This window comes from Pinus tabuliformis, chromosome 9 (genome assembly GCF_031772625.1).
Source record: "Pinus tabuliformis cultivar Carrire ecotype Pingquan chromosome 9, CPIR1, whole genome shotgun sequence".
In the NCBI taxonomy this organism is placed as follows: Eukaryota; Viridiplantae; Streptophyta; class Pinopsida; order Pinales; family Pinaceae; genus Pinus; species Pinus tabuliformis.
In genome coordinates, this window is record NC_142307.1 from 1,400,307,864 (window position 1) to 1,400,329,868 (window position 22,005).

General features: G+C 36.4%; 1 protein-coding gene across 1 annotated transcript in view; it reads left to right on the top strand.

The window, feature by feature from the left end:
- ERCC1 (nucleotide repair protein) overlaps window positions 1-22,005 on the top strand; it is a 205,513-nt gene that overhangs the window by 44,840 nt on the left and 138,668 nt on the right. Inside the window, exon 3 of the mRNA XM_089438651.1 lies at window positions 5,646-5,749. Coding sequence (XP_089294777.1) covers window positions 5,646-5,749 — 104 coding nt within the window. The remainder of the gene's footprint in view (window positions 1-5,645; window positions 5,750-22,005) is intronic.

A 22,005-nucleotide genomic window follows, 5' to 3' on the forward strand; every position in this document is an offset into this window, starting at 1 on the left:
AGATGACCAATTCTTTAAACTATTAAACAGATGCAAACTCTTAATTATTTATGATATACTAAAAGGGTTGATTCTTCACCTTTAACAAAATTTAGCTTTGAAATGATATGTAAGGTTGAACTTAAGAAAATATATGATTCATTAAATCTTCAAACTGAGTATTCAACTAATCATATACAAATGATGTGTGTAAAATCCTTTTACAACCAAACAAAATATATTTAAAACTAAAGGGAAGTGACAATTAAAAGATGTAGAGGAATTAATTAAAACATAAAGTTTCAATTAACTAATCTCTGTAATTGATCATAACTTCATAGGGGTTTTCAGATAGATTGATATTCAATCTTATCTTACCCAGATTTTCCCATTAATTTCAAACATATACAGAGATAAACAAAATGGAGACATAATAGAAAACATAAATACTCACAGGAACACAAGCTGCTTCAAGATGAATCCAAAATCCTTGTATTAATCTAAAAAAAACTCAGAGAATTACAATTTTGCTTACTAGTTTATCACAAGGGTTCAACCCTTCATACTTCGAGCTACAAAGTATTTATAGAGTTTTCTTCAAAATATCTTGATTTAAAAATCAAGATTTATTTACAAAATATCTTTTGAAACTAATTACAAAAATAGAACTAGAAAATAGAAAATTTGAACTGCTTGGACATCTTGCACATAATTCAAGGCTTATGTTCACGACTGAGGCTATAAAGCTATTATTCCATTGTTTTTCCTAGTTATTTGTCCCTTTGCTCCTACAAACTTGTATCATGTTGTTGGAAACCTGCTGCTTTGTTAATCAATGAGTTGACATATTTTTTCCCATTTGTCTTCATCAGGAATGGAAAACTTTATCAATTTCTTGTAAGTCTCATCCACTTCAGTGTATTTCTGAAAGGTGGGCTTGACTATGAACAAGTGTTTAATCTCATGCTGGATTAGTAAATCAAAACTCAATCCTTCAATAAAAGCTTTTCCTGTAATGGTTCCCTTGATCTTAACAAATTTTGATTTATCTATAGCTATAGAATGCAATCTACGCTGGTATTCTTCAAGAGGAACTAGCCTGTCTCCTATCCCTCGCAAACCTGGAAGTCCTTTCTGATGTAGCACATTGAATTTTTTATGAAACTTATTGATGTGAACTTCTAGATTATGACACTTGTTTTCTAATTGCAGCATTAAATTCCTCTTGGTAAGTATCCTCCTGACTTCCAGAATGGTTTCAGTCTTGTCTTCAATCTCATAATCTTCAAGCTCTTCCTTTGTTTTTGAATTTAAAATCTTGATTATTGTTGTTGCATCTCCTAGTTTGTGACCCAGGTCCTTCTTCACTTCTGATATTGCTTCTTTTGATTTCTCCAATAATTGTTCTTGTTCAAAAATGATTTCTATTGAAGGCCATAACTGAGTCATGGATTCATTGATATCCAGCCAAATATTTTCTTTAGCTTGTGCAATAGTTTGAGCAATAGCAGACTCATTTTCAAGGGCCACTATTCTTTGAGTCAACTTATGACTCTTCTGTAGTTCTGCCAAGTAAGCATTGTCAATTTTGATTTTCTACAACTGAAGATTGTTATGTTCAACTTTTAACTTTTCAATCTCATGGCCCTTTAATGATAAATATCCCATAGCTTTAGGTAAATTAGTGGCTAAATCAGTGGACTGTGTTTCTGCTGTAATGGTTGTTGCAATAGAAATTCCTGCTGTTGAAGTACTTGCAATGGAAGTTGTTGCTATGGGAATAACTATTGATACATTAGCTTGTTGTTCTTTTTCTTTTAATAAAGTCTCCAATTCAGTCTCCATCTTCTGTATTTGCAGATTCTATTCAACTATGATCTTGAACATGTTTTCTTTCTCCTTTTCCAATTCACCAACTTCTTTAGTTTGTGGATCCTCTGTAGTAGGGAGTTTAAGATGCTTCCTTAATGCTAAGATGTCAACATAATTCCTCTTGATCATTTCTTCAACTGCTTTCACATCACTAGGATCATATCCTAACTTAATCACCAGATCTTCTAAAGATTTAATCTTAGTATCCTTAGCCAAAGATGATATTTTTTCCAACTTTAACTATGACTAAATATTATTTAATGAAACTTGCAGCTTGGATGTTGCCATAGCTGAGCTAGTCAGAGTGGAATAAATCATTTCTCCAACTTGCTTGTGTAAGTCAATTTGGTCAATAGTAGGATTTGTTTAGTATGAAAAGCAAAAATGGATTTCTTATAATCTTCTGCAGTCCTAGGGAATGGAACTTTGGGTTCCAGGAGGGCAATCTGTCACTGTCTTTTCTTAGTACAAGTGCAGAAAGAAGTATGTGCTGAGAAGCTGAAGTCTGCTTCCAAAATTTAGAATAGGTAATGGCTTTTAATGCTTCATTTTTCCTTTTAATCTCCCTATATCAAATACTTGGTTTTGTTGCACTTTGAGTTGGCTCTTTTGTCTGAGATGTTTCTAGTGCAGCTTGAGAAACTGAGGATACAGGAGCATTTTAGAAAAATTGTAGCATGGGGACTTATCAGTACCAATGTTGTTTGTTCCTGTGAACTTTCTTCCTGAAAATGTTCTTCAAGAGGATTAGTTTTCTTTCTTTTCTTAAACATTATGAAATCTATCTCTTGAACTTCTGAAACAGAAGGGAAACACTTTCCCTTATTCTCTTAGCCTGCTTCTCTTGTGGAACTGGAGTCTGTGATGTTGTTGAAATGAAAACTTGTTCTTTTGCTTCCTGCAATGTATTTTCTTGCCATTCTTCTTGATTCATGTATTGTTCTATTTCTGGTCTGGGTGTGTGTGCATAAGGTGTAGTTTTCTATTCTACCCTTAGAAATAATCCCCAAGGGATCATAAGACCAGGTAAAGATTAATTTAAACTTCATCAGTTTCAAGAGAATGGTGATCGGCCATTGGCGGGAGTGGAGTGAATGAGCGACGATTTTCATGGGGGGGTGGTAGGCGGTTTACGGTTTTGGAGAGGGGGGGTCCGAAATCTTTGTGAGGGCAACGTGGGGGGGTCCGAAATCTTTGTGAGGGCGACACGTCGCCTTGGGCAGGATTTGTGAATCAACGTTTTGGACCCCCCACCTTTGTTAAACATTGGTAGCGCGGGGGGGGGGGGGTCCGAAATGTTTCCTTAGCTGTTGATCCGGGCAGGGGAAATCCCAATGGTTGATAACAACACGATAAATATAATATCCAACAAAACATCAAATCACACTTATGAAATAGTTAATTAATCACTAATCAATGCTTAAATAATGAATTAACAACTAATCACATTCACGGCGGCATTTAAACTAGCGCACCATTTTCAATGGGATTTATTTCTCTCTTTTTTTCTATTTTTATATTCCTTTCTTTTTCAATATTTCTTTTCTTTACTTTTTTTTTTAAACAAAAAGTAAAATGTACATGATACAAATAGGTTACAACACACCCCAAGTCTGGTCTATGTTTTAGCTAGAAAACATAAACACACTGAAAATGCCTAACTTCAAAAACTTTTGCACATTTTATATATGCGAACAATTAGATAAATGTACAGTACACAAGAATTAATGCCCAAATCTGATTTCTTATTATTCCATCAAGAAGAAAATCTACAAGATCCCGTACCAGGGAAAGTGGCACTTTATGATCCCTGTACAGTGCAAAAAATAAACAAGACAATATACAACTCTCTTGTACAAGTTACCTGGGCTGAGGCTGAGCCTTATCAGCTCTCGTCTGCCCTCCTACGGCACTTCTTGCCTTTTCAACTATTGCTGTATCCTTTCAGCTGTTCAACACTTTGTTGCTGTAGCTCTTTAAACCTTTACGAGACCTTGGCCTGCTCCCTTAGGCCTTCGGTTTCCTTGTTTTCCCTTGTGGTCATCCTTTTCTCCTTGCTGTAGCCCTCAGCCAGCCTCCAACATGCACAATAACACCTCAGTCTCCTTTTCTGGCCTGCGGCCCCCTGGCACAACACTCTACAGTGCTTTGGCTTGCCATAACTGGCCTCCTTTAGCCCTTGTGGCCAGTTTCTAGGGCCTGCAACCAGCTTCCTCCTGGCTGTGACCTCCTCTTTGTCCCTGCGGCCCCCCTTGCTGTCCTTTTATCACAGCTGGGGTCTGCAAAAAAACACAGTCCAGCGAATGCCCCCCTTTAAGCTGCGGATCCTTTCCTTAGGGCAGCGGATTCCTTAAACATAATTCAGGCTGTCCTTAGACCTTCAACTCAGCCAGCTGTCCTCCAATCTTCTTCCTGCGGCTAGGGCACTCCTGCAGTTAGGTCTCTTCTAGCCTCTCTGCTCCTCATAGGAAGAATGATCCTTGATCTCCTTGTCATCAAGCCTCTCCATTGGCTTCTTGTTTATACTTGTCCTTATGTCCCTTTGGAAGCCCTCTCGTCCTTCAGGAAACCTTCAACATCAACTTCAACATTAAATTAGAATATTAAATGTTTTCCTTGGGCACAAAACCCCACCACTTTTGGTAAAAAAGCCCACCACTTGGGTGCAAAGCCCACACAGTCATACTTTGTGGGTGTTTTTCTCTCACAATCCTAGCATCATGGGCATGTGAGAGTACCTCCAAATGCTACCCAGTTTCAACATGATGCACACTACATCCTACCTCCATCTATATACTATGCACTTGCTTTGATGAAGTGACATATCTGTTTTGAATCTCTTGGAATGGTGGCAACATGCAATTAATGACAGAATTCATGACCCTAGGGGACAGCTTGCTACTTGAGAAACAATTTCCTGCATTTCCTTAGATTTGCTTCGTTCAATCTTGAGGCCTTGTTGGCGTGGTTGTCTGCTTGACAATATAGGTCCCTTAGAACATGAACAAATTTAATGTCCTTGAAATTTTAGAAGATGAAAAATCTTGATATCCTTGAAATCTAGAACCTCCTTTTTTTTGATTCTAGCTATGAGATCAGCCGATTTTCTATCTGCTGGGGTTTTCAAGTTGTTCATTAGATTTATAATTATGGATGAGATCCCAATGGCTGTTAGAGACTTCATTCTGGATGAGTTTATAGGTGTTTGTCCATGGAGGAAAGTGTAAACCTTTGCCTGGTTGTTCGTGGCTGTCCTGGGACCGCATTCAAAATTCAATTCTTGTTTCCCCCAGGATCAACGATGATCCCTCTGCCTCTGCCTCTGCCTCCCCTGTTTATTTATTTTTGATATATTCATCAATGATGACCCACCCTGCCCCTGCCACCCCTGTTTATTTTTTCATATATTCATCATATGTCTAAGATTTAGGGTTAACTTTACATTACATTGAGTGAATAAGTTGACTAAACTAGTCTCATTGTATGAAGGATAAAAAAAGTTTGAAATAATCTGAACATCTAGCCAAACAATGCACATTAATAACCATTGATTGACCTTTTCAAGTCAAGAGGTCAATTGATCAGTCAGGCTCATTCACACTTGCATCAGTTTTCTCAATCATATTGTGACAAGATATCATGCACAACCTGCTATTTAACAAATCAGTGTCTCATGGTACAATACTACAAAGGAAGATAAAGTACTTTTATTTTTGAAATTCAAGTACTCAAAGTAGAGTGTGGTCATCTCTGCTTACACTGCTTTGGATCTAATGCATTCGTTTTGGGTGCAGCAAGGAAATCCAATTCTTAAACATATACGAAATGTTCGGTGGGCATTTGGAGACATTGTACCAGATTATTTGCTTGGGCAAAACACATGTGCTTTATATTTAAGGTATATTTCTATCAATTTTGTCTCTTGAGCTCTTCTTTGATGACAATGGAATTTGACATTGAAACAGATATTTTGGTAGCTTATAGTTATGTTTTGATTATGCTGCGATGAACTCCATGGAAATCTTTACACTTGATGGTCTTACATGACAATCATCATTTCCTAATACTCTGAAAGAAGGGTTCTTCCATTCTCTCCTTTTTCTTTAAAATATGCATTGGATAGCAAGGGTAGTATACTTTTCTCTTTGGTAATATCTTCAAGATATTTCATCTATTTATTTTCTTGTACATTTAGAGTTGGATTAGTTTGCTTTCTTTGTTGATGAACTTCAATTTTTATTTTAACATATATAGGAATTTACTACTGTTTAGTCTTTTATGAATGAGTATGGAGCAGAGATAGTATAGCTTAGTACACTTTTCTATTATGAGTTGCTTTGGTTACATTTTGTTATTGAAATGATTTTGAAGTTGGCTTTAATGTATTTCCTATTTTTTGTTACCTTCTCTGACCTTAGATTCATAAGATAAGATAAGATAAGATAAGACAATTTTATTAATGTCCAACGAATGACCATAAATAGGTCAATGGGAACTGAAGGATACAACCAGTATGAGTACAATATGGGAGTGCAAACACAACAGCTAGAAAATGCCGAAGCTAAATCTGGAATAAAATGAAGTAAAGACAGATTTAATAATAGGACAGCCTCATACAAGAAAATTGTATTTACTATAAGTTCACAAATTTTATTGCCAAAAAAGGGAGCCACATGTTAAGAACAAGAATTGCTCTCAATTAAATAAAGTCAAATGAACATGTGCAGTAATAAAATATTTGACCCAGTATTATAAGGACTGAACCGGACCTGGCCGGTTTAGACCGGTCCAACTGTTTTGAGGCAAAAACCGGTTCAAACGGCTGACTTGAACCATTTTAGTCTGGTTTGATACGGTAAAGTGACGTAGAACGCAGCAAACATGGCCTGTTTTGGTTTTTTTTCTTTTAACTTGTAGTTTTATATTTTATTATTTTAGGGATTTTAGTCAAATTTTACTCCTAATTCGACTTGTTTTCCCTTATATAAATAAAGGGAAGTTGATTTGGAGAAGATCATTATCACAAACACTTATTACTCACTTGAGAGAGTGCACGAGTGCACATTAGCTTATTTTTCTCTTGGACAGAATGGAGCATTGATGTAATGAATTATCTTGGTGAGGATATTGTGATTAGAGGGAATTTTCTCTTGGATGATAAAGTGATTGCATGGTGATTTTGTGAAATTTATTGAGTATCTTCTTCCATTTTGCAATTGTTGTAGAATTAGGGTCTCACTGAAATGTTCATCTTAATGTATTCAATCTTTTATGGCTGTAACATCTCATTTTGCAAATTTATCGCCAAGATTCTATCAAGGAACCTTAGTGCACCTTCCTTGCTCGTAAATATCCAATTGATTCAAAGTTGCTAGGGTTTGATGAAGAGTCTTTGTAGCATTATTTCTCTCATACCTCATTCCAATCGGTCTTCTTCCGTAGACTGCACCCTTTGATTCCATTAACCCAACATTGAGAAAATGCACTAATCAATTAGTGTGTCAATCTTTAAAATTTAAAACACTATTTTTTTGCTGTTTTTTCTAAGTTAAATTAAGGTTAGTTTGTGACAAAATCTTCATTTAATAGCATAAAATACCTCAAACCTCATAGTCCTAGGGTTAAAACTTGCATTACTAATTTGAAAAAGCAAAATATCATTTTCAATGCATTTCTCAGCTGCCTTTTTAGGGCTGACGTCTAGGGTTTCATAGCTATTTTATGCATTTTCAGCCATTGAAAAATTGTTGCAGCCCTTTTCCTTATTTACTCTTTCAATAACCTTTGTTTACATATTGTTTATCATCATTTATAGGCTGTTTTATAATTGTTGTTGTCACAAATTATTGTAAATTGTGTTGTTTAAAAATCTTAGTTTATAACAAACATTGATAATTTAAAGTGGCATGTGTTTGGGATCTATTTGAGCGTTTCCATGATTGTTCAAGTCCTCTAGATTTAGCCATAGCTCCTTTGAACTCGTTTCTTTGAATATCTCCCATCTCACTTGTAGTCCTACTTCATTGAATATCATCTTTGGGTGTTTTATTTAGCAGAACCCTTGGAGGGTATTTAGCTTAGGGATTCTTGGGTAATCTAATCTATGAGATTTGCTAGGGAAACCTCCTTTGTGGAGATAATATCCATGCACAGAGTAGTAGGGGAACAATTACTTAGATGACAGTGGTGGCTGATCCTATTGTTGCCCTTAATCTAGAGTGCTTAGTGAAACATTTTTGGTGTCATTGCTGGGGAGGAGTTGTGTCATCCTCGTGATATGAAGTTTGAGATTCATTCCTTTTGATGCACCATTGTGCTAGATTTTGTATTAACATTTTTGGTGTCGTTGCTGGGGAGGAATCGAGTCCTCCTCATGATCTGAAGTTTGAGAATCATTCCTTTTGATGAGCACATCACAAAGCTTAGATAAATTGATCATCTGGCGAATCCATCAGAAGAACAAAGTCCTAATTCTTCATCGATCTTCAAAGATTTCATGCTTGTAAGGTGAAACAAGCATATTTTAGATTCACCTTGGCGACTCCTCATATCTATATGGTGAAAATTACATGGGATAGAAAATGGCTCCTTGGGATTGCATGAAATGTACCTTGCTTTGGATGTTCAGGATGTTTTGGGATATCTAAATTGTCTTTTACGTGGGCTGCTGTAAAAATTGTCCCATATTTGATCATGATTCTTTATTAGCTATTGATCATGTGATGGAATTATTGTCATTGATGGCAAAAGACCAACAAAAGCAAGGTATGCAGGAGCAGGACCAAGGTATGAAGGAGCAACATAGGAAGAGGAGTTGATTGATTAATGTCGATGAATGTGCAGAGGCTAAAAGTGATGTGAAGTGCAAAGGCTGAAAATTCAATGTGAAGTGAAAAAGTTGAATGTGAAGGTTGAACGTTGACATATATATATATATATATATATATATATATATATATATATATATATATATATATATGTTTCTTATTGAACAGAAAATGTAGACAATAAAAGAAAATCTGGTTTGTTTCTTGTAATCATTACAGATTGAGTGTTATGTAGCCAACTCACAAAATAGAAGAAAAGATAGATCAACGACTTCAAAATCAGCCTCTTCGAGGGGGCAATCTCCTTTACATTACACAAATGAACAATTATTGGATGAGACAAATGACAAAACCTCTTTTCTATATATAGGAGTCTAAGGGGTCACAATATAATCAAAGCCGACATAACAATAATAATATAAGGGCACAACAATAACAATAGTGGGCTTCTATGGGGCACAATAATAACAATATGGGGACAATAGGGGCACTACAATAACAATAAGGGCTATAGTGACAATAGTAAAGGGGGAATCACTAGTATTATAGGGACCTAACATGCCCCTCTCCTTCAAAAAAGTGTTGTCCTCAATGCTTGAGTAGTTCTGGATGTTTCTGTATAAAATTCTCATTTTCCCATGTGGAATCTTCAGCGGGTAAGTTCTTCCACTAGATGAGATACCCCGAAATTGATTGATTTCGTAGATGTCAAGTTCTTGTTTCTGTGACTGCTTCAGGTTCCAATATGATTTTTCGTTCCTCGTCAAGTTTTGGAAATATTGTTTGAACTGGGAGTTTGTCAACCTATAACCCTCTTTAAGCATGAAACATGGAAAACTGGGTGCACTCGGGAAGTTGCAGGAAGCTCCAATTTGTATGCCATAGTACCAATCTTTTGCAACACCTTGTACGAACCATAATACTTTGGTGATGATTTATTATCCTTCTTAGCTTGCTTCTGGGACATTTGTATATATGGTTGTAGCTGTAGGAATACCTAGTCACCTAGATGAAAACTTCTTTTGCTGTGATGTTGACCTGCCTGTTGTTTCATTCGATTCTGCGCCAAAGTGAGGTTATATTTTAAGAGTTGGAGAACTTGTTGTTGATGCTCGATGTGATCTTCCACTGCTTGAACCTTAGAATTTTCTCTTAAATATGATGTGATGGACGGTGGATGATATCCATAAAGTGCCATAAATGGGGTCATTTTTCTGTAGTATGGAAGGAAGTGTTATACCACCATTCAACCAGAGGCAACCATTTGACCCATTGTGTTTGTTTATCAGATACAAAGCAACAAATATATCCTTCCAAACATTTGTTTACTATCTCAGTTTGCCCATCAGATTGAGGATGATAAGATGAGCTATGAGTTAACTGAGTACCAAGACAAAAAAATAATTTTGTCCAAAAATTTCCGGTGAAAATGGGATCTCTGTCACTTACAATAATCTTTGGGTTTCCATGTGACTTTTGAATTGTTTCCATAAATGTAGTGAAACTGTACTGGCTTTAAATGGATGTGATAATGCACAAAAGTGTGCATACTTGGTAAGTCTGTCAACTACCACCATGATGACACTCTTTCCTTCGGACTTAGGTAAACCTGTGATAAAATCCATTGAAACCTCCTCCCAATGTTGGCTTGGAATGGATAAATGTTGTAAAAGACCTGGGGTCTTAATTGTTTCAACTTTAGTTTGATGGCAAACCAAACATTCTGTCATAAACTTTTGAATATCCGTTTTAAGGCCATCCCAAAAAAATTCCTTTTTAATCCTCTGGTAAGTTTTTAAAAATCCTGAGTGCCCTCCTAAGTGAGAGGTGTGCAATTCCATAAGAATATTTTGTTTGAGTTGGGAATTCTTACATAGGTATAAGCAATCTTTATACCATAACGAATCATTTTTCGAGCTAAATGTATTGGGATCTTGTTGTAACTTTTGAATGAGTGCCCACACTTCTTCGTCATTCTTCCGTTCATCCCTTGCTTCATTTATCCAATCTGGTTGGATAATATAAATGGCGCAAAGCAATGCTTCCACATCCTCATCCTTTCTTGAAAGTGCATCTGCCACAACATTTTGCTTCCCTTTTTTGTAGATGATTTCAAAGTCATAACCCAACATCTTTGTGACCCATTTTTGCTGCGCTTCTGAAGATAATCTTTGTTCTAAAAATTATTTAAGACTATCATGATCCGTTTTTACCTTGAAGTGTCTTCCCATTAGGTAGGGTCGCCATTTCTTAAGTGCATGTAGTATTGCCAACATTTCCTTCTCATAAATAGCTTTGTGTAAATACTTTCCTTTGATTGGATGACTTTTGAAAGCCATGGGTCTTTATTATTGCATTAAAGCAACACCAATTTCATTTCCTAAGGCATCACATTCCACAATAAAGGTTTTTGTGAAGTCCGGCGTAGCTAAGATCGGTGCTTGGCACATTGCCTCTTTAAGATTTTCAAAGGCCTTCGTTGCTCTGGAGACCATGAAAATGCATCTTTCTTCAATAATGTTGTTAGAGGTGCTGCTAGCAGCTATTCTCCCATAATTCTTAACAAGCTTGCGATAATACCCTGTCAACCTAAGAAATCCTCGCAGATGCTTTATGGATGTGGGGATTTTCCATTCTTTATTGGCTTTAATTTTGCTAGGGTCTACTTTAACACCTTCATGAGATACAACATGACCCAGATATTCCACCTCTTCTACTCTAAAGAAATTTTTGGAGATTTTTGCATATAATTGTTTCTCCTCCAATAGTTTGAGCACCGTGTCAACATGTTGAACATGATCCTTCCAAGACTTGCTGTAGATTAGTACATCATCAAAAAATACTAACACAAATTTTCTAAGGAAGGGTATGAAAATGGAATTCATCAAACCTTGAAATGTAGAAGGTGCATTGGTAAGGTCAAAAGGCATGACCAAAATTTCATAATGACCCTCATGAGTTCTAAATGCTATTTTCGGAATGTCTCCAGTCTTCATTCTGATTTGATGATATGATGAACGAAGATCCAACTTGGTGAAGTAAATTGATCCATGCAATTCATCCAATAATTCATCAATGATAGGAATGGGAAATTTATCTTTGATAGTGAGCTTGTTGAGCTCCTTATAATCTGGACACATGCGGCATGGCCCATCCTTCTTCTGCACCAATACTATTGGAGCAGTGAAAGAACTTTGACTAGGTTGAATTATACCCGCCTCTAGCATTTCTGCAACCATACGTTCAATTTCACTCTTTTGGGCATAGGGATATCTGTAAGGCCTGATGTTTGGAGGAACACTTCATGGAATCAAATGAATAGCATGATCATGATCACGAATAGGTGGGAGGCCTTTGGGAGTCTCAAATACCTTGGAATGATTGTCCAAGGCTTTTTGGAGATCTGGAGAAATAGATGATTTCGGTGTGGGAACCATTAGCGAACATAATTGTGCAATTACGCTTCGTTGTTCTTTCTTTAGAAGCATTGTCATTTCGTTAGAGCTGATTATCTTTCTCGGTTTCCCTGCGATACCCCTTAATTCAACTTCCTTTCCTTCTGAAAAAATTTTCATGAAAAGTTCTTGAAAATTAAAAGCTATTGTACCCAAGGATTGTAGCCATTGGACTCCTAGTACAAAATCAACACCACCCATTGGAATGGAAAGCATTGGGCTATTCAATACATATTCTCCCATGGATAGCTTGATATTATGGCACTTTCCAGAGCACTTTATGGTTCCTCCACTTGGAAACATCACCTGACACTCTGGTGTTGGATATAGGAAGCAATTCAATTCCTTGGCTATTTTACAATGAATAAAATTATGGGTACTGCCCGAATCAATCAACACTATTACCTTTTTCTTCTTGATATGTTCTTCTATCTTGATAGTTTGAGGAGTGGTAATTCCATCCAATGCATTACAAGGTATCGTCGGATTCATTTCTTCTTTTTCTAGGGTTTGTTCTTGGTGTATATCCTCTTCTTTTGGCATTTTTTGTTCCTTTTCTTCCTCCTCTTCACAATCTATGTAAAATAATTTCTTCTCAGCACACTTATGACCTTTAGTGTATTTGCTATCACAACTGTAACAAAGCCCTTTTGCTCTTTTTTCTTCCAATTGTTGTGGTGTCAACCTTGTAGGTTGTGGAAGGCTAGGGGCAACAACCCTTCCATCTTTATAGTTGTGAGTGGTAGGGTTCCTTGTTGTCATAATTTTGCTTTCCATTTTTCTTGCCAACCTGAATGCCTTTTCCAGTGAATCAGGTTCTCAAAGACGAACCTCATGTTGGATGTTATCATTTAAAGTCCTTATGAACACATCAATCCTATGCTCCTTTAGAATATATTTTACCCTTTTATTCAATTTTTGGAAGCCGTCAATGTGCTCCATCATTGAATCCTTTTGTTTGAGATTTATCAATTGGCTAAAAAAGGTGTTGCTTTTTGTATCCTCATAATGTGCTATCATTTCTTCTGTAAAAATTGCCCAAGTGACAATTTGTTACTAGAGAAAAGCCATCGATACAATACAAATTGATTTGGTTCCAAATATAAAGTTGCAATGCTTACCTTTTGTGTGTTTTGCACATTATGGAGATCGAAATATTGCTCCATCTGTAGTATCCATGTTACGGGATCCTTGCCATCAAACTTCTTCATATCGATCTTTGGAACATGGTGGGTCTTCAATCCAACATTAGAGTCTATGAAATCATGATTGACATTTCTTTTGTTTTGATCATATGTTTCTTTTAATACCCTTTTGCCATTAGTAGACATTTCTTGTAGCAACTTTGTCAAATCTTTCTTCAAATCTTCCATGTTGCCTTTAAGTTTTTCTTCTATACCATCCATTTTAGCTTCCACGTCATTCATCTTAGCTTCAATGCCTTTCCTTAAACCATTCATCTTAGCTTCTGTTACTTTTTGTGAGAGTGAATTTTGTTGCACTTGGTCTTGTAATTTTGATATATCATGTTGTATTTCTTCCTCTTCTTCATGAGTCATGCTAGAACTTTCAAGTTGCTTACTAGGTGTTTCCATTTTCTTTTTTCGGGGCATCAATTAATGATAATAATGCTTCACTATGCCCTTTGAATTCCTTCAAACTAATTTTTCAAACCAAACTTACGCAAAATTTTAAAAAACTACACACATTTTTTCACTTTGTAGCAGCTCGATATTGAATTTGCTATATTTCTGTAATTTCGGATCTCCAAGGTCTGAAATTGCGTCCTGCGGTAGCCCTCTGAGTCCTCTTTCCAACCCCGCAAGTTTGATCAAGATTGGATTCTCCAAGGAAGAGTTATGCCAAATCTCCCACGATGACTTGATTATAGATTGGTTCAGTAGAGCGAACTTGTACGAAGTGCCACGTGTCACTGTTTCGACCTTAGGACCTGAAACCGATACACAAAAAACTACAGGCCGTCCTCTTTCTGTAACTTTTTACGAAATTTCAATCTGATGCTCAGAGAGAAAGTTATGACAATTTTCCCCAGGTCACCTGTTTGAGATATAATTCGGGAGCCTGCAAAAACCCTAACTTCCTTGGATCCTATCTCCGAAAATATAGCGAGAAAAGATCTGAAATTCGGACCCGAGGTTCATCGAGATTTCGACTCAAATGGGTTTTAATTTCAACTTCTGAAACGTTGTAGAAAAAAAACTATAGCAAAAATGGCACGATTCCTTGTTTGGAGTAGCGAAACCCTAGAATCCAAAGGCTCTGATACCAAATGTTATGTAACCAACTCACAAAATAGAAGAAAAGATAGATCAACGACTTCAAAATCAGCCTCTTCGAGGGGGCAACCTCCTTTACATTACACAAATGAACAATTCTTGGATGATACAAATGACAAAACCTCCTTTCTATATATAAGAGTCTAAAGGGTTACAATATAGTCAAAGTCAACATAACAATAATAATATAAGGGCACAACAATAACACTAATAGGCTTTTATGGGGCACAATAATAACAATATGGGGACAATAGGGGCACAACAATAACAATAAGGGCTACAGTGACAATAATAATGGGGAAATCACTAGTATTACAGGGACTGTTTTAATTCAACTCTATTTTATATTACAAATTACTTTTCAGAATTGAAAGTGAAGAGAGAAACTCGTCGTGAGCAGTTTTTGAAGTCCAATAGACAATGATTCATTTCATATTCTTGCAAAGAATACAAACAACCAAGATGGCTTGCTTATAAAATATACAATGTGGAATGGTAAAAGAACTTTTTTGGAAGAAAAACAATCTGCATAAGAAAGTGGATGAGTAGCAAGGGAAGAGATACAAAGTGAAAAGGAGAAGCAGTGCAGCGGTAGACTTGACAACAGAACTGTAAATGAGGTAACCAACATTTGTGACATGATGTTGTGATTGAGAAATTTCTGCCCCTTTCTATGTTGTAGCTTGAAAAGGAACAGGTTGTAGCATGTTGAGGTAGGAGCCTCCTGTGGGTCATAGCCTGCAGAAAACTTGTGGGAGTTGGAGCTTCCTTCGAGGTAGGAGCCTCTTGTAGGTTGGAGCCTACAAAAATCTGATGTAATAAGGAGTAGTAGCTTGCCTTCACATCATTTTCAGCCCAAAATTCGTGGTTTTGTCCCTTTAGGGTTTTCACTTATATCTGGTGTCTTCATGTGTTTATTCTTGTGTGTTGTGTGAATGTTTTGAATACTTGATAAATAAATTTGCAAATTTCTCTCCTTGACACTTGCAAAAGGAATTCAATAATAATTGAGCACAAACATAAATCATTAACTACATAAGAAGAAGATTAAGTTGAGCAGAAATTAAAATATTGAATTACTGATTCACCCCCCCCCCCAGTAATTCTCAATCATAAATATCATCATGTTGTGAGATTCTTAAAATACACTTCAGGAGTTAATGTGATTCTTGATGATGCATTACTAAGATTGCTTGTTCATTCTTTTGAAGCAAATAAGAGGAAATGGATTAGGTGTTCCTATGACCCAAAGAGCATATTCTTCTATTGAAGTGTTTATTGAAAAAATTCTCAAGGTTTGGGTTTCGCGATTTCATAGTTATGATGACACCCTTCAAGACTTGGCCAAGGCCCTTCAAGCAAAAGGTATTCTCGATCATTCTCAAGACACAGAAGAAGAAAGTTGAGATTGATGAAGAAGATTAACAAGAGCAAGATGAAGAAGTCTTTCTTGATCATCAAGAAGGTTATATTGAGGAAGATCATGTTGAAGATTAGGATCCTAGTGAAGATTCTCGTAAAGCTGTTCATATGAAGACCATGTCACTAAAAGGGATCTTGTTGAGGACGATGCTCTTCCCCATGAGTACGAAGAGGTAAGCTATATCCCTTTCAATGCTTTCGGTTTCTATGCTACATCTTTTGAAAGCATGGAAAAGGAAGATCCCATTAAACCTTTAGAGGTTGACAATAACATTGATGATTTTTTTTACTTGGAGAAAGGCGAATGAGATAGGAGTTATTGTTTTGATGGAGATCTAGTTTATGGAACTGATAATGATCCTATAGAATCATTTCTATTATGACAAGCATCCTTCATAAGTCATGTTGAGAGGATTCTTGTGAACTCTTTCAACCATATATAATAGGCGGTGATGAAGATTTTGGGCAACAGGAGGAGGACATGATCACATATTTGTTCGAATCATCTTTACCTCCTAATATTGATCTTCAACTGTCTCCATGTTTAGTTCAAATAATTATCCATGTGACAAGTTAACTTGGTGTGCCTTTTCAAATCTGATATTTGTGAAATACAACAAGTAGTTTAAAATGACGTCCTTCAACCATCTCTTCTTTCATGCCATCCTCAAATTATGCTGGTGGGCACAATTGAAAGTTGTACGCTTGGTTTTGAAATGACGATGGGGCTAGGGAGTTTTCAATTCATAATTTGTTGCATGTATTTCAAGATGAAGGGAAAGATGCAACAAACCTTGAAATTTGAGGAAATTTTTTCTTTTAGATCTGCCCTTCCCTTTTCATCTTTGCTTTTTTGAAAAAGTTTCACATCTCTTTTTAGGTTACCAAGTATACCTTCTCAGTGTTTTGGGGATGATATCAACGGAAGTGAAAGAGGTCACATTGATCGCCTTTTTGAGATGCTAAGGCTGCATTGTGAGAACCTTGTTTGTAGCAAGGGTGGGCCTGTTGAGAAATCTGAAGGCTTACAAATTATTTTAAATTTTTCTTCTTTGATAATTATTTGTGAAGTTTGTTGGCTTCATGTTAATCTTTATTATGTTCTTTTCGTCAAACAATTATCAAATTAATGTAAACATGAAGATCACAAGAAAATAATGAACACAAGATATAGGCTCCATGCCAGGGAAAAACCCCTCAAAGGGGAAAGCCCAAAAAATTTCTCTCCTTATAGAATCGGATCAAAGTGAGATATCCAAGACCCATGACCATAAAAACTCCAACCTTCTAGATGCCAAGTCAAGCTCTCCTTCCTCATAATTCATCAACAACAAGAGACCAACAACATGTACAACATCGGATATAATCTTCCAATCAAGAAATGTTTCAAGGAAAAACTTCCACAAATCAAATTCAAGAAAAGCCCTTCTTGTCGATTTCAAATTTTGACCCTCCTTTCTTTGCTGTCCTATGCGATATTTTAGAACATATCACATGAATTGCGTGCTTCCAAATGAGCTCAACACGTCCTCTATTTATACTGTCTAGTGGGGTTCAGATATACATGTCTTTTGGGGCAGGGCCGACTTGGCATCTAGAGGCAATTTTGACCCAAATTACATATCTGAAAATTCCTTTTCCAGGCTATAAATAAGCCTTTGACTTTGACCAATACAAATAATAATGAGCACGAAGAACATGCTTAAATAAAATAATAATTTTGACTTGAGCATGAAAGCCATGCTTGAAAAATAAAATTCCTTTTTCTTTTCGTTTTTTTACATAAAATATACAATTATGAAGACCGAACCTAGTTACATTGTCCAAGATTCCTTATTAACTAGGGAGGTATTCATAATTAAACAACTGATACAAGGATCTCATAAGAAGAGTTGGATTGATAATCCATCTTTAAGCATCAACATCATAACCAACATTGTCAAATAGCAACATATCAAGGCCTTGAATAATAAGCTCTAACTCTCGACAAGATTAGAGCATAATGCTGGGAGGCATACACATGGACACCAACACCACAGCCTCTCAAGGCACATACCCCATCTGGATGTTCATCGGATATGTCGTTACAGGACTATTCTTATTTTGGATTCCCAATCCTCAATGAATATTGATCCTCTTTGACTACTCTTAACTTGGATACGCTGTCCAATCCTCAAAGAGTGTCAATCCATGGGATTATTTCTATCTTGGATTTCCTATCCTCAAGAAGTACCAGTCCCAGATGCTTATCCAATCCTCCATTCTCCTTCCCAGTGCCTTCACTAGACTTATGGCTGTTAGTCCTGGCCTAGTGAATGACACATGGAGAATATGGTGTCCATCATCACTCCCTCTCGATCAAGGAGGAGATCCTTACTTCTCAAGCATGGAGGATATTTCTTACTCCCTCTCAATCAAGGAGACATCATCACAATCCTTAGCTAGTCTCATACTTCATTAATACATCAACTACTTGTTCTTCTATGGAGATATAGTTGTAGCTGCAGGGCTCCTTTCTCACATTACATCATACTTGAGCTTTGACCTTTCTGGATGTCAAACATTTTACGAAGCCAAATTCTTCCGCACTTTATCTACTTGACAGGGTTTCTCGACTCTTAACAACATTAGATCATGTTAAGAAAGATTCTTCGGCGAAAATCACATGGAAAATCATTTGTCGACGCGTTTCGAACCAACCAGTGTGGTTCATTTGTCCTGACGATGAACCACACTGGTTGGTTCGAAACGCGTCGACAAATGATTTTCCATGTGATTTTCGCCGAAGAATCTTTCTTAACTTGATATGGATCACAGAAGCCTGAACTCTAACATTAGATCATATCACACTTTGACTTTTCTAGATCTTGTCAAACAACTTTATCATCAAATGGTTCATCTGTCATCTTCAAGGCGCCGAGCTTCCTCATAGCTCATGTCTTCTATTTATAACAGAGTTTTGCCTCGTATTCTTCGAAGAGTCATATCGGCTTTCCAATATCAATTCTACTCTCATGCTTGTCTAAGCCATCAAGAATGGTATCCACACAATCCATCTATTCCATTATCAAACCACGCAACTGTAGGTACATTAATATATTTCATCAAATTATCTCAATTTCTATCTTTCCAGCCTCTGAATATACTTCCGCAATATGTCTTTCTAGGGAGCCAAATCATATTCCATTATTATCGGAGTTACCAGATCACAATAGCCTTTAGTCAAGGTGCAAAATTCTTTTGCTACTAACTCCTTTTGAGGTCAACATTCCTTTGCATGGTCTATTGTAACAGAGTTCTGGTTTATGCACTTCAGGTGTCAATCATCAATTAGGAACAAACCAATCAACAAGCTTTAATATCGTATCCATCAGGGTCTTTGCAACTTCCTCTTTTTATATAAGCTCAGTGATCTTATAGCCATCTAATAGTCTTCTATTGCTCCTTCCTTCACAATCTTCATGCTATGCCACGTTCCTTCAAGTCTTTCATCTGCTTAGTCAAGCTTTAGATAGAACTTAGCGTTGACCTGTAACCTTGATTAGAAGACTTATGAAAGAACAAGGAGACAAAATATAAATATAATGGCATTAGTAATAATCAAGGAGACGTTAAATACTTATCTTTGGAGGAAGGTTGACTCCCTCTTAATCTTGAACCCTTTTTCATCAAAGCTTGTCTTCACATCATCATGATATAATACCTGTCATTCTTAAGAACTAGGTTCCTTTTTCTTTCACAATAGAAATAATCAGTTAGGGTTTCTATTTCTAGGGTTTCTCCTTTTATTCCATACTTTGTTAGGGTTTACAAACCCTAGATGCCAATACCTGTCATTTACAAACTGTAAAGTTCTATAACCACACAAGAGAGTTAGTTGCAAAACCCTAGATTTTTAGGGTCTTTAAGATCTGTCACGACAAGAATTGCAAATTCTATGCAAACACTAGACACTTTAAAGTCATAAAGACTTGTCATCCAAGCGTTGCAAAATGCCACAAAACCCTAGTGATACTGTTACGCCTTTTATTTATTCCATATGATTACAAGACCTATCCTTCATATGTAACATAGCATCAATTTTTTACATGTCACTGTCTCTATTTTTATGCAGAACCTTTTTATGATCAACACCATGAGCTAAATCACTATAAGCAATTTTCTTAGGTCACAAAAATTATACGTACCTATTTTACTTGTCCTCTTTTGTCGAGACCTAGTTTTCTTCCTTGAGTTGACATTTATCAACTTCATTCAAAGAGGAGACAACGTCTTAATTTTCGTGGCACAAAGATGAGCTTCATTGATCTTCAGATATTCTACTTCGACAACTTACACAGTCGTGATCTTTAGATGATCTATATAATTATTCTTTCGCTTTCACACTCTGTATGCCATGACAGGGTAATCTTTATACAAATCCAAACTTCAGGTCGACTTCATAATAAAATTCAACCTCCTTATATATATAGATGAGAAGTCTTGTGGCTTATATCACTATCACTGTCATATATTAAAGTCACTGTCTTACTAAGTCATTGATATGCCAAGGTTCATTGCCATGTTGAAGTCAATGCCATCTCTCTTAGTCACTGTCATTGTCAAACCAATGTTGCACGAAGCAGGGAGGAAGCGTGGACGCGGAAGCGTCATTTCCCAAAAATCTAGGAAGCAAAGTGTCTCATAAGCGTCTACTATATATATATTTATATATTTTTTGCATTTATATTAAAAAAACAAAAAAATACCAAATTAGTTGTAGAGGATATGAAAGCATGCATATTTGTACATAAATCAAGATAGATATGGCATCCATTGTACATTAATGATTAATTATTCGAGCATCAACCATTTAGATGCATCAACCGTATAGAATCTAGATTCTTCTCCTCTTGTCTAGCCTTTGCCTCTACCTCGATTCTTTAGGCCCTAGGGATATTAGTCAACATTGCCCAAGTTTGATCAAACCACCTAATCCAAGCCTTAAAATATGGTAAAAAAAGCTTAACATGCTTGATCAATGATTTTGACTTGATTGAAAGGTAAGTTTGTGGTAAGGGCATGACAAAGGAGTTCAACAATTAACACCACCAAAACTAGGGTACATATAGGGCTTGGCACTCTTGATTAAATGCTAATCATATACCCTCATACATGATATAATCTAATGAAATGCTACAATCCCATTGATCTTGAATTCTTGAAAACTGTTAAGTCTTCTGAATTTTGAATAAGATATTTGTCCATATGAAGTTCGATGAAGCTGGAACCACTCTCAAGCATCTTGAGTCATTTCATGGTAATGTTAAAAATTTAAGTAAAAGGCATAGATAATACATGTGAGTTTATAAGACATTTAGAGTCACAAAATATGAGTGATAATGTTGTACTATGGTGCCACAAAGTCATGTGTTGTCACACAGAGTGTAATCCACTAAGAGTGATGTCACTGTTGCAGAGAATCAATGTCAATAAGTGCGATGCCATAGAACTGGTCATACGTAAGTGCGATGCCATAAAACTAGTCATACATAAGTGCGATGCTACTCAAAGTTGCCACAGAGAATATTATTGTGATTTGAGCCACTCAATATAACAATCATTACGACTAGAGAATATAGTATGTTTGAAATCATGCGATGCAACTCGAAGCCTCTACGAGCCACATACATTGCACAAAGAATACGACCAACAAAGTATCACCATTGTAACAGTGCCTTGCGATGCCACATAGCCATTGTATAATGCAACGATGTCACCTTAGAAAATGTCAAGATTACTGCCAGTTACTGTATAATATATGCAAGCCATCATAGGGATATATAAGAGCCATAACAAGTATCGAGTCACAGAGTGTGAGCGAGCTTCCACAAAGAAAAAGCGAATTCACTGTAATTCTAACTCAATCTATAGTAAAAATAATGCGACCCATTTAGATGTAACAATGCCAATTACACAGAGAATTATATGAGCCATAGCGTAATGCTTGCCACCATAGAAAAGATTGCGAGCCATAGGGCAATGTGATCAAGGAGTAATGCGATCCATAGAATGAATACTATCTTTGAGATTTAAAGCAAGCATGTCACAAAAACAATTCGATGCGAGCCAATAGAATAAGTCACAGATGCGAACCTCTCTGAAATGCGATCT